Here is a 13,109-nt window from a genome sequence, read left to right on the forward strand (position 1 = left end):
CACTGGGTGGCAGTAGAGTTTCAGTCTCTGTGCTCTGTGTCACAGCCACTGAGATTCTTCACTGTACAAACAGTTGGCCGTGAATTCAAAACCATTAACACCTGCCAGAAGAAGCTCTGTCCATTTCAAAGAGAATTATCGATTTGTATCTGTCTTGGAGTCCAAAGGTGTACGTGGAATAGACCCACTCCAGAGGTTTGAGTCAGCACAGAGAGATCTACATGCAGGAGAGGACCGACTCTCAGGCAGCTCATCAGAGTGAAGAGCTGCATGGAAGAAATGCAATCTCAAGGCAGGGGAATTAAATCTTTTGCTCTGAAGTACTTCACCTTAAGTACAAGAAATTCAAGTGTTTATGATGAAATACGGATTTATTTTACCGGATCAATCTGTCAAACACTAGGAAAAAAATCAGAACTAAAACATTTTCCACATGTAACAAACACAGCAGCCTTAATTACAACGTAAACATGAAACACAAGCTGCACTGAGCATCATCATCATGCACCGAGTCCTCACATCTGATTACAGGGACTTCATAATCCCCGTCTCCTGTGGCTTTATGCTAATGCTTTTACTAAAGATAAACTGAAAATCAATGTCTCATCACCGATAACACAAAATGCAATTAACCTAAAGGCTCGGGCGTCCCGGCTCAGCACGGATCTTCTCTCTTGTAACACTGAACATAAGTTTCTCTGATACTAACACAGGATGAGGTCAGACTCGACAACAAAGAGTTGTGTCGAGGCCTCGAGTCCGACTGCTCGGTTAAAGACATTAATTGTAGAGGTACTGTGTGATGAAGCGGTGCAGTCTCTGCCTGTTTTCTGACAACTGGAACAAGGGACTGACGCCCAGGAAGACGCCCTCCTTCTGACGCTCCTCCGAAAGGACCTGAAGTGAACACAAACACAACACGATGAGGCCACTCGCACACATTTGGCTTTTTATTCACTAATCTTTGTTTGGACAGTGTGAGTGCGCAGCTGTCCTTATCTTTAGCGATGTACCTTTTGTACAAGGCCAAATAAAAAACACAGAGGTAATAAAAGATATAAAAAGATCTTTCCAAACAAGAACATGTCAAAAAAGAAAAAGAGCGATAAAGATATTACATAAATAATACTGAACCACTTAATTCAGACTTTATTTTAAAATTGCATCATCAGAAACAAATTTCCCTTTTTGATTTGCCATTGTGATCAGAATTGTAAATCATCTGTTGAATCCTAAAGACTAACGAGATAACAGCCATTTCTGTCTGATAACCTTAATAAGAAAGTTAATGACTACCTCATGTGATCTTTGCAGATATATGGGTCAATGTTGCTCTTTTTTTAAAGACAGCGATTCCCAACCTGCAGACTGATAGAGACTTATGGGTGCAGACACTGTTAAAAGGCTGAGTGGCAAAATGCTTTTGTGCAGAAACACAGATTTATATATTTATGACTAAAAAATTAAGATTTATGAGCAAACTTCTCAATTTCTTCTTCTCAATAAGTGAGATTTCTCTTTTTCACTGCTTTTTAATTTGGTGCCAATCGGCGAGGTCGCCCTTGTCCTTTTCATGAGTCCTTGGTGTTTGCAGGGTTGGTGCAGACGGAGATAACAGATGCACATATATCTGCAAAATGAACCATTTGGTGCCTCCCATCATTCACTGTATGAGAAACAATTTTCAAAGACTTAAACACAAAGGCATTATCTGGCCTCGTCAGAGTTTCTGTTAAATCCTCAGTGGAGTGTTCAGGTCACCTCACAAGAGCGGGAAATATTTATGTAACCATACTTGTATAACGCCAGCCAAAAATCTGTCCTCTGTCTAAAATTAGCAAAATCTCACAGTGAAAATTCTGTATGACAAGTACAAATCCTGCAATACTTGGGTACACATGCATTTTCTGCAAAATACTCTTAAGTTGTTAAAAAGTAAAAGTTCTAATGGGGCAGATAAATTTGTCACTTGTCTGAATTGAAGTAAAAAGCAAAATATTTGATCCGGAAATGTAGTGATGTTAAAATGTAAAGTAGCATAAATACATGCAAATAAAAAATGTACAAAAGTACATCGCTGAACCCATTTACGTTTTTATTCAGAGAACTTAGCTAAGCCTAACCCACACAGTAACTACATTTGCTAAATGTCCATAACAGACAATACATGTTTTATATTTGAAATGTTTTTAAATCTAGTTCCCCCAAAACATAAGTCATTGTGGGAAGTAAAATAGATAAGGATAATTGCCACTCAGTGTTTGGCTGCAGTATAAATCAGAAATCCTGCCTCATCCATGTTAATGGATGGGTCATGGACCAAAAACAAGGTGAAAAGTCTTGATTAACAGCTGAGACTGACTCCTGATTGGTCAAGCGTGTGTATCCCCTGATCACTACTGCGCAGACTCTCGCTCCAAGTATGCAGGATGGCAGCATTCATATCTTGGATATTCCACCTTCATTTCTTGGTAGTGAGAAAAACTGGAGATGCGTTGTTGATCTTTATGTACAGTCTATGGTTCAAAAGATACCTGTGTTCTGTTTGTAAGACATGAATATCAACATGTAGATCAAGCTGCCACAGTTAAGACACCATGACTTGTCTGTGGTACTCTTCCAATTTCTGGTTTTAAATTACTTGTGTCCTTGGCCCAGTGACTCCAGTTCAGATTGACAATTCTGCCACAAATATGATTGGATATGGATCAAGTCAGGCTGAGTGTTGCATTAAAATCAGGTTGTATTTCTGCTGACGTTAAGAATATGTTGAAACATTTCAACAGCAATTGACAGATCGTTTGTCATTTTGGGGGTTTGGGTTTTATTCACATTCATCTGGGAACAGATAATTGTTTGAGCTCAACTTTTTAGGAGTTGGAATTTACCTTAACTTTCAGTCCTGAGTCGATACGCACTAATTCTATACAGACAAACATATTGAGACACTCACACACATATTCATGTAGAGGCTGTCACTCACCCCCAGGTCTATTAGTGTTCTAACTGCAGTGTGTGCAGCCTCCTCTGAGCAGCTCTCTGTGAGATACAACACAAAGGCACACATGAATCAAAAGAACAGACAGATATCCAATATAGAAAAACCAGGTCGGGATAACAGAACAAAGCCATTTCCAGAGGGACTGATGGAATTTTTTTTACTGAGTATTATTGAAGGGTGTCATTTGGGTGGTTTCTGATTGTCTTATGTGTTTTTTAAGAAAGAGAAGAAGAAGAGGAGTTTTTGATGTGAGTGGGGGAATCTCTGGGCGTTTCTTCTGCAGTCTCTGCTGATTTGTGACAACACACTGAATCAGTGGGACGAGGCAAGTTTACAAGCTTTTATAGATGTTTGTGTGTGTGTGGGGGGGTGTCAGGATGAGTTCACCATAGTGCTGTTTCTTCTTCTTTGCTGTGTCACACAGATGAGAGTGTATCTGAGCCACAAACTCTGTTTCTACAGCAGGAAATACATGAAAATAGAGGCAATTATTTGACAATCTGCACAGTCATTATTCTTTGGAGTATTCATGCTATCATACTGTATATTTAAGGCTGGTGAGTGCGTAACAGGTCAATCTAAATGGCTTTTGATAATTTGTCTTCATGTGATACAGATACTGAGCTATTAGTTTACTTCAAAGACAGAACATGGACTCTAATATTTTTCTACCAGTACGTTTTAACCTGCTATGTGTTTAGAAGTAAAAGAGGAAACACTGTCCTGTTAACACACTGTACCTGGCAGAGTTGAGTCTATGAGGTCCAGTCCTGTTGTGGTCCAACACAGCGCCCTCAGATGTCCAGCCAGCATACTGCAGAGGAAGAAGAGCATTTCTGGACAGAGGCTTGGCTGACTTATCTAGGAAAAGTGAACAGGGATGAAGCAGAAAATGAGCAAAATGGGGATGAAGGTAAAGCTTTTTCCTTTATTATTACAATTCTGTCATAAAGAAACCCTTCGGCTGTTTGAGGGGTTCAGAAGCTGGGAATCTATTTCTGCTTTGAGTTCATGTATTCAGACATTTACCAAAAAACCTGAGCTCATGCTTACATTCAGTTGTGAGGGAAGCCAGAAAACAGAGGTTTCATGGAAGCACTTTATGAAAAGTTCCCAGTGAACAGTGTGGATGGGGCCATTATAATTGTGTAACATCGAAATGTCTATAAGCAGCTGGTCCTGTAAAATTGCAGTGTTTACTTTGGTCATTACACAGCCATACAAAAACATTATGAAATTTTACATCTCTCAAGGGATGGTTGCCCATACCAGTACAGCATACAGAGCAGCCTGCAGCAGATATTATAGTTTCTCTGTGCTATCTACACACATATAAACTCAAAGAAATTCATCCAGCCATTTTTCATTTGACCTATTGAAATCCTTAAAAATACAGTGATATCTGCCTTCCAATTTTTCAATGAGCTGTGGGCATTTAGTCGATGAGGCTAATTTGATTTTTCTTCAAACAAATAATTGTGTGGCTATAAAGTGTTTAAAAGCATCAATACACAGTAGAACTTTAAAATCAAAATTGTTGTACGAGCAGGAAAAACACATTATGACAAAAAGGCAATACAGCAGTTACCAACAAGGCAAGAGAGGCTGCTTGGCATCGTAAATAACATAAATAAAATAAAGTGCCTTTGGAAACACAAAGACGATTCTACCTGTCAGCGGACAAGACAAAATAGAGTTTTAAAGTTAAGGTGTTTGAGCATAAATCTCAAAACTTTGAACCAACACAAGTCCAGGCTTCTTCTTGAGAATTGAATACCAACTGGCTTTGAAAGAACACCACAAGTGAATTTATGCAGGCTAAGAGATAACAGGCAGTGGAGGAGGAGGAGGAGGTTAGAGGATATATTTTTTATTGTTTGGTACAGAGTGTGTTCTGTCCTCATTCAGCACCTGAGCTGGGGGCAGCATCACAGAGGCACTGGGAGAAGAAGAGTGGTGAAATAAATAAAGTAAAGCTAGTAAAACTGTATAAACATAGGTCAGACTTTCTTCGGTAGACCAAGCTGAAGTTAAAGAAATGATTTTATGCAACACAATGGCATTGCTCTTTCTGGTCAACTTGCTTGCAGCACAGCTATGCATCAGAATGAATTTGGTAGAATTTTGTATAGTTTACTCCAGCTAGTTGCACTGTTTGTTAAATGTTTTAATAAAAGCCAGGTCTAAAATAATGGCTGTAAGTAAAGGAAGATAAGCGGTGTGCACATCTCACCCCAATTGGATGGAGGTGAAGCACAGGAGCAGTAGTTCAAACACTGAATATTTCAAGCTCCCAAAATGTTTTAATAATGCAGCGTTTCAACTTGAGGGGTCAAAAAGACAATCTGCACACTTACAATAATGATATGATATTAAAGTGCTTTGGGTAAAAGCATAGGTCATGGTCATGTGTAATTGGATGCTGATGCTGGGACAAATGACCATAAAATGACTCCCATGTTTGCTTGAACTACAGCAGACAGTTCAAAACAAGAAAGGTTTCATGACAATTGGGTCTTTGAATTTCTCAAGATTCAACAAATCTATTAAACCTCAAGGACACGGCACGTTTCAGTGATAACATGTTACTGTGCTCTGATTCTTTTTTTAATGCGGTTCAAGTCTTACTTTGACTGTTATGACTCTTGAAGCCGTCACACATTAATGTCACTTTGCTGCTTTGTAGTGACAGATGCACGTGCACTTTGAGCACTGTTTGGTCCCTTTGGAAGTTGGTTAGCTGTCTTGTGCTGCTTTGAAAAATCACATACAACAGTCAAGCCGACACATACTGCTAATACTGCTAATTGGTATTCAAGATATGTGACTCATTTGTGTAGGTGCTTTTGTGATGGAGATTTAGTTACTTCAAAGTTCTTTTTCATGTGGTGTTTCTAGTATTTTTGTATGTGCCTCATAGGCAGTCACTGAGGGTGCCATCTTTTGTGGGTCTGCCCCTTGTGGAGTGCTCTTCCCTTCATGTAACCTCTCTTGCTTCTCTGAGGCATGTGAAGAAGCCTGAGGCTCTCAGTGGTTTTTCACCTTGTAGGAGCGCAGGTCCTGCTCTTCACAGTCAGAGTCGCTGTGATAAGGGTCGTCAGAGGTGGTCCAGGTCAGAGTGCCCTCTCTCTTCCAGAAATCACAGATGGGAACATCTCTGGGAATCTATATAGGATGGATGGTATGAAGAAAAAACAAATATAAACCTGCTGTGACCAAAGACAACAATGAGAGAAACCAAACAGCGAAGATGAGAGCTGGACACATAAGAATGAGCTGAAACGCACTGTAAAGCTCTGTAAAGATGAGCACAGCTGCAGATTCATGTGATAATTCTCTGTGGGTTATGAATAATTGTTTAACTCATTTATTTAAGAAAATGCTTTGATTTCCTCCCTTTCCCCCAAATTCTTATTGAATTCTCTCTTATCGTAGGTTCTGGGACATTTTAACTTACCTACAGACTTTATGTCAAAAAAATGTTTTAACACTTACAATCAGTGGCAACTTTATTTTTTATGACATTGCTGGGATATCAGTTCCTCATTAAAGATTTTAATGAGTGGTGTTTCTAAAATGTATAAAACTATGAACATTTTAATCTAGATTTTTTAATGACGACAATCTAGAGGCTAAAATATTTGCAAAAACAGTACTTTGTCATTTTTGAAAAAACATAATGTTAAGACATTTAAAAAAAAAATCTGTCTTACTTCTTCCATGATCAGGATGCCACAGCGTACCAGACTGTCAATGGCGTCAAAAGCAAAACTCTGGGATGACTGACAGGGCTGGACAGAGGAAGACAGAGAAAGGACGGGTGAGCTCAATGGTGAAGACAGGTTTGAGGCACAAACAGCGTCAGTCTGTCCATCAAGCATCTAGAGGAGTGCAGAAACAGACAGCTGGCAGAGTGCATGAGCTGTGCAGCAGAGATGTAGCAAAGATCAGACGAGGAGAATGAGAGATGGCCGGCAGGGGGATGAGAGCAGGGGCAATATACAGAACAGGGTGAGAAGCATAGCTGCAAGCAGAAGAGACAAGAAAGAGCTGCTGCTGAAATAAAAGATGAGCAACAGAGAAAGAAATAGTACTGCTGGCTTGAAGTCAGTCTGATGGAGCATGTAAATAGACAACCATGCACGCACGCAAGCACGCACACACACACACACACACACACACTACCCAAAAGGTCTCTCTGCCTGAGATAGAGGCAGCAGAGCAGGATGAATGGCTGTTCAGCTCCATTTAACATCCACTGAATGAGATACATGTATACTGTGTGTGTGTCTGTGTGTGTGTGTGTGTGTCATGAACTCAAACTCACTGGCATGAAGCCCGGAGGCAGGAGGTGGCAGAGCTGCAGGGCTCGCTCCGTCAGCTCAGACTGGCAGAGCACCACATCAAAGTCCATGTCACCTCTGACCTCCGTACCGTCCACGCTGTCATTCCTCACCCTGCTGCTGACGCCACTGACGGCCACCTCGCACATCATGGCAGACACAGCGCACGCTGAGGACAAAAACGCACGTAGACATCTGACTATTTGCTCCAATTCATTATACACATACTGTGAGAAAAGTGGGTCTATATTGAGCAAAATATCTTAAAATGACACTTGACATAGCCTTTGTGTGATGTACCATTTCCGCCATTTACACAAGTTTAAGTCTTTATTTATACTTTAAATCCCCCTTTATCCTACTTTGATGTGCTGGTGGGAAAGTCTTAACATCCTGATCATTCATGTCCATAAACAGAGCTGCCTTCACACTAAATTTTATCACAAAGTAAAACCTGCAAGACAAATACTGAACACAAATCCTGTTGGGGGTGGAGGCAGATTATATTTTAAGTGTCCTCAAACTAGTGTTGATTTTATAGCTACTCAAAGCTTCAACTGATTTAACTTATTTTTATCACTTGACGTTAGCACCCAGTCTACAAAAAAGAGGCTTTAAGCAGTAAAAAGCCCATTGCCCACCAGCTTCACTTCCAAAACAAGTAAACAAATGTAACAAGGGATAATGAGTCACACAGCAGCGGACTAATCCAAAAAAAAGGTTTCTGTTCATAAACAACAATACTTTATTTTTAACCCAACTTGTGACGTACAAGTCTTTCTATGCTTTCACCCAAGTCTGCCTGTTACAATGCTGTCTAGAAACAAAGTTTAGTCAACACAAACAGCAGCTTTTTGCTCAAGGACGAGTTAATATAATATATAGTGAAGCTTAAGGATCTAGGCTTCCCAACATTACATTACCATATATTACTCATATGTATTATGCTGTTTACCAAAACCTTCTGCCAGACAAGACCGGCAAAATTTGGTGATTCGGAAAATCCCTTGATTATGTTCAGTTCCAAGAATTCAAATTTTCTGCAATATCTGCACATGGCAGCTACAGTGTGGTTAGGAAAATATTGCAGTTATGGGAAATTAACTATGATTAGATTATAGTTAAGTTCAGATAACAAAAACACTTGGGTGTGGTTGGGAAAAAAACATCAACTGTAACAAAACGTGCAAAAGTCAAATGCAGGTTTGTGATGAAGAGCAAACTGGTCTTTTGCAGGCACATCTAACTCACTATACATGTATGACTTTAACTGCACATTTTATTTCTGCCTGGTTGCATCTCAGTGTTGCCACTGGATATGAAGATTCAGTTGCAGAATCATCCAATATGGACATAATTCCTAGAGATACTGAGCTAGAGTTCCACTGAAAAGATGTTCATTTAACAGCTCTTTTACAGCAGAATTCTATATCATAAAATCAAGCAGTCCCGCTGCTTTGTTCTTCTGTAATTCACCCCCCACACAAAGACAAACTAATAAAACAGCCATACATTTTAAAATATTAAGTTCCTCTTCCCTCAGAGGAATGAGATTGCATTATATATGAAAATACATGTATACTGGTTTGCAGTGATGACAATCTGACCTTTACATATAATCCTTTGGTGAGTGTGATTCCAAGTCAGCTGTTAAATTAAATGGTTCTGAGATAAATGGCCAACCGTTTATTAGGAGTTGGAAAATCCAAAGTACTGATTGCATGATGAGTTTTCTGTTGTTAAAGGACAGGCAAGTTCCTCTGAGTAAATGTCAGTGCAGTATGGATCAGAGGAGTTTGAAAGGTTTGTACTCCAGCAAAATGCTTGCATTTGATCTTTTTGGAGGTTTTAATCAATACAACAGATTTGCAAATCATTAAAACTAATGTAACATGGAGAAGGCCTGGTTTGGGGTATCTGAATCTTGCTGCTGAAGTATTGTATTCTCATATCTTTCTGTTACCTGACTTCCACAGAAGACTCTCCTGTTACAGGTGTAGACATTCATTAATGAGGGTTTTGACAAGAATCTCTACATGTCACATTTGTTGACAAATGTGGAAATTTTGAAAAAAACGTACAAACAAGAAGTGACAGAACAAAGAGTTCAAACCAGCTGAAGAATTTCAGTGCCACTGATGATCTGTCGTCACTTTTTAAAAGTGGAAAAAAAATCAGTTGCATGTACAGCACCTGGACATGGCTTGAAGTTTGGTCTTCCTTAAACATTAAGAATATTAAGTTGTAATATTTTGATATGCTATGATTCAAACTGATTTTCCACACTGACATGCCAACAGTCAGAGCCACTGCCAAGACCTCCCACGAAAAATAAGGTGCCTGCGGAGAACACAGGGTCTCAAAATGATATTTCAACTTTAGTGTTATAAGAAAGTTTTCTCTGCAATACAAAATATATGCATGAAAAGTCACTCACCACCGACAGCTTCTAATATAAAGGTGTGTGTGACAATCTGAGCCTGGAGGGCGAGGTGAAGTGAGGCAGCGAGAGAGGGATGGGGCACAATAAAAGGGTCTTTCCTATGAGAAGAAGAAATTACATTAATGGAGACAGAGGTTTCACTGAAAGGAGAATTGGATTTTTGATAAGCAACCCAGTTTTGCTGTGTGGGGTTCACAGACAGAAAACCAACCTCGATGGCACTCCACCTATGATGAGGTGAGGAGCAAGCAGAGAGAGGGAATAGTGGACAACCTCCACTAAACTCCCCCCAAAGCCGACATCTTTGTTCCTAAACAATAGTTCCTCCGTGAGCCAAGCCACATCACGACACAGGACAGATGCATTAACACCCTGCGGAGGAGGAGGACAGAGAAGTTTAGCTACAAAATCAGACGTGAGCATTAACCATCTGGTGACATTAATTAGAGACTGGTGGGTATGACTCAGGAAATCACTGTCACACTCTAATAAACTAGAACGAAAACCAATTCTGTTTATGAGCCTCTTAGAGCACTGATGTATCCTTAGAGGGGTGGATTTTAACACCCCCAGCACTGTGGGGAAAAACCGCTCAACAAACACACCAACACAAGGATGATGTCTGTACCTTGTGGTGTTTGTACAACAAAAGACTGGACACCAGACTAGTGGACATCACAGCCTTGCAGGAAGTTGCAGCTAAAAAGAGAGAACACACACACACAGCTGAAGATAATGCGGCACATTTTGCCTGAAATTAAAATAACAGTTCATCAAAATTCATTAACAATTCAGCAGCTGTACATAATCCTGGACCTACAGAAGATGAGGTGAAGGATGATGGCGATGCTGAGGTCTCTCTCTGTAGGAGTTAGCTCTTCAAGTTCAGATGCATAATGAGAAGAGGTCAGGAGCCAAATAATCCTCCTCCGCCCAAACACTGTGTCAGTTCTTGAGAGGAAACATGAGAAGACGAAGAGAAGGATGCAAGGATGAGTTCACAGTAATTTAATTTTAGACTCCTAGCACATCCCCCCTCAAGATATAATCCATGAAAATGGATGAAATCAAACCCCACTTCTAAAACTAATTTTTTTTCTTCAATACTTATTTAATGATTTTAAATTCATAGACTGCTTTTCTATGCTGTAGCTGTTTTCGTGGTTGAGTCCGCCATTTGATCCGGCGTAATTTCATCTCAATGATAACGGCCATTCTATTCCCTTTCCATCCTCTTCACACCGTATCAGGTGTCTCACATTAAAACCATTTGACTAGAAAAAACCTGGGGTAGCTTTTATTGTGAAACAGCCACAGAAGATTCGTCACTGCAACTATTAAGATAAGAAAAGATAATCTTTTATTAGTCCCACAACGAGGAGGTTTGTACGAAAGGTAATCAGAACAACGTCAGTCAACCACACAATCATCATTTTCTCTGTTGTTTGTTTGAAATAATGAAAGGACAAAGTTAGTGCATGAAGAACTGCGAGGTAACAAATCCCAGCTGCTGGTGGGAAAGTACCACTTTGTTTTTCTGCCCTATTCACTACTTACACAGAAAGTGTTAACTGTTATATTAAACCCAATTTCTGTTAACACAGTAACCACATTGATTTCACGTAATCAACCAGGACTAAAATGTTTCAGAAAATTGCATTCATTGTCAAGAGAGTTACACAACAAATCATGTGAATCCCAGTATAAGTATTAATTGCTCCAGCTGAAAAAAAAAGTATGTATGGTGTGTTTGTGTGTGTCTAGGTTTAGTCTCTATAGGGGCACACAAGTGTATAAAACCTCAAACCTCATTAAAGTAATGGAGGTGTTTGATAAGGTATTTTCAAGCTAGCTGCAGTAAAAAGTGGGTATTATTTATGCGTCTTAACTGTGTGAGTGAGAGAGAGACATTCACAGAACACTTTATTATCAACACCATACTAATACTGGGTTGTTCCTCCCTTTGTACCAGTGGTACGGATTCCACGAGACGTTGGAAGGTTTTCATTGAGCTTCTGCTTCACTGTTAACATGATAACATTAAATATATATGATGAACATTCAGGCTGCCAATCTCCTGCTCTATCACATCACAGAGGTTTTCTGTGGTGACTCAGATTGAGGCTCCCTGAACTCATGTTCATGAACTTTAGTGAATGACATGGGGCTGGAAGTAGACATTAGAAGACAGTAAACTGTGGCCATTAAGTGATCAACATGGTCAGCAACAATACTGAGATAGACTGTTGGCATTCAAACTGTGATTGATTGGTAATAAAGGGCCAAGTATAAATTCCCCCCCACAATTCATAAACAGACAACAGGCTGGACTGTTTACAGAAGTTAAGTTGGACCGGTGGCTTCATGCTGTTGATACAATATTCTGTCAAGACCATTTGCAGCCTCAGCAGAAATCCACATTCATCAGACCAGGCAACCTGAAACCCCCCACTAGTCATTAAGAACTAAAGTAGCCTCTTGTATGAGGTAAAATGTCTTCAAGTAACACAAGCAGGTCGTCTATGTATATTTGTGCAACTCATAAAGATTCAGCTGTCCAATATTGATGAGTCTGTGTTCACTGCAGCCTCAGATTTCTGTTCTTGGCTGAAAGGAGTGGAACCCGATGTGGTCTTCTGCTGTTGTAGACCATCCAAGGTTTAAAGTGTTCATCCTGAGAGAATTTTCAGCCCACTTCAGTTTGTTAAGAGTGGTTATCTGAGTGAACATAGCCTTGTTGTCAGATCCAACCAGTCTGGCCATTCTCTTTTGACCTCTCTCAACAGAATTATCAGCACTGCTCCTCACTGAATGTACATCTCTCTGAGTAACCTGGAGAGACTACGTGTGAAAATCCCAGAAGAGCAGCAGTTTCAGAAATACTCAAACCAGCCTGCAAACACAACTCAGTCAAAGTCACTGAGATCACATTTCCCCCCCATTCTCATGTGTGAAGTGAACATTAACTCAAGTACCTGGCCTATACCTGCATGGTTTTATACATTGTACTGCTGCCACACAATTGTGTGGCAGATTGGATAATTGCATGAATAAGCAGATGTAGTAGTGCTCTTACTGAAGTGCTCACTGAAGGGTAGTGTATCAGAGAATGTGTTAGTTCTGTCCTTATTAATACACATGTCCTACAGACAGCGACACTTTGCATCTCGAACAAAAATAAATAATCTGACTGTGTGCACCTCTGTAAAATGACACTTGTGAGTTGGGCTGGGCGATATGACTTCAAATCAATATCACGATTAATGAACGATTATTTTATAACATCCCCCCAATGGGGCGCATCACTTGGTGCATTACTCAG

At 39.9% G+C, this 13,109-nt stretch overlaps 1 protein-coding gene across 3 annotated transcripts in view; it reads right to left on the reverse strand.

The window, feature by feature from the left end:
* Positions 1 to 352: 352 nt before the first annotated feature.
* gpat2 (glycerol-3-phosphate acyltransferase 2, mitochondrial) overlaps positions 353 to 13,109 on the reverse strand; it is an 84,525-nt gene continuing 71,768 nt past the window's right edge. For 2 of the 3 annotated variants that reach the window (XM_020099024.2, XM_020099025.2), the window contains exons 14-24: positions 10,608 to 10,738; positions 10,416 to 10,486; positions 9,999 to 10,159; positions 9,782 to 9,885; positions 7,329 to 7,513; positions 6,715 to 6,792; positions 6,044 to 6,166; positions 3,742 to 3,862; positions 3,389 to 3,457; positions 2,984 to 3,039; positions 353 to 897 (exon numbers count right to left, since the gene is read on the reverse strand). In XM_020099024.2, the coding sequence (XP_019954583.1) occupies positions 781 to 897; positions 2,984 to 3,039; positions 3,389 to 3,457; positions 3,742 to 3,862; positions 6,044 to 6,166; positions 6,715 to 6,792; positions 7,329 to 7,513; positions 9,782 to 9,885; positions 9,999 to 10,159; positions 10,416 to 10,486; positions 10,608 to 10,738 (1,216 nt within the window). In that variant the 3' untranslated portion in view covers positions 353 to 780. Of the gene's footprint in view, positions 898 to 2,983; positions 3,040 to 3,388; positions 3,458 to 3,741; positions 3,863 to 5,617; positions 5,752 to 6,043; positions 6,167 to 6,714; positions 6,793 to 7,328; positions 7,514 to 9,781; positions 9,886 to 9,998; positions 10,160 to 10,415; positions 10,487 to 10,607; positions 10,739 to 13,109 lie in introns of those variants that run through there. The other variant, XM_069523492.1, reaches the window with a different exon arrangement.

This window comes from Paralichthys olivaceus, chromosome 4 (genome assembly GCF_024713975.1).
Source record: "Paralichthys olivaceus isolate ysfri-2021 chromosome 4, ASM2471397v2, whole genome shotgun sequence".
Taxonomy (NCBI): Eukaryota; Metazoa; Chordata; class Actinopteri; order Pleuronectiformes; family Paralichthyidae; genus Paralichthys; species Paralichthys olivaceus.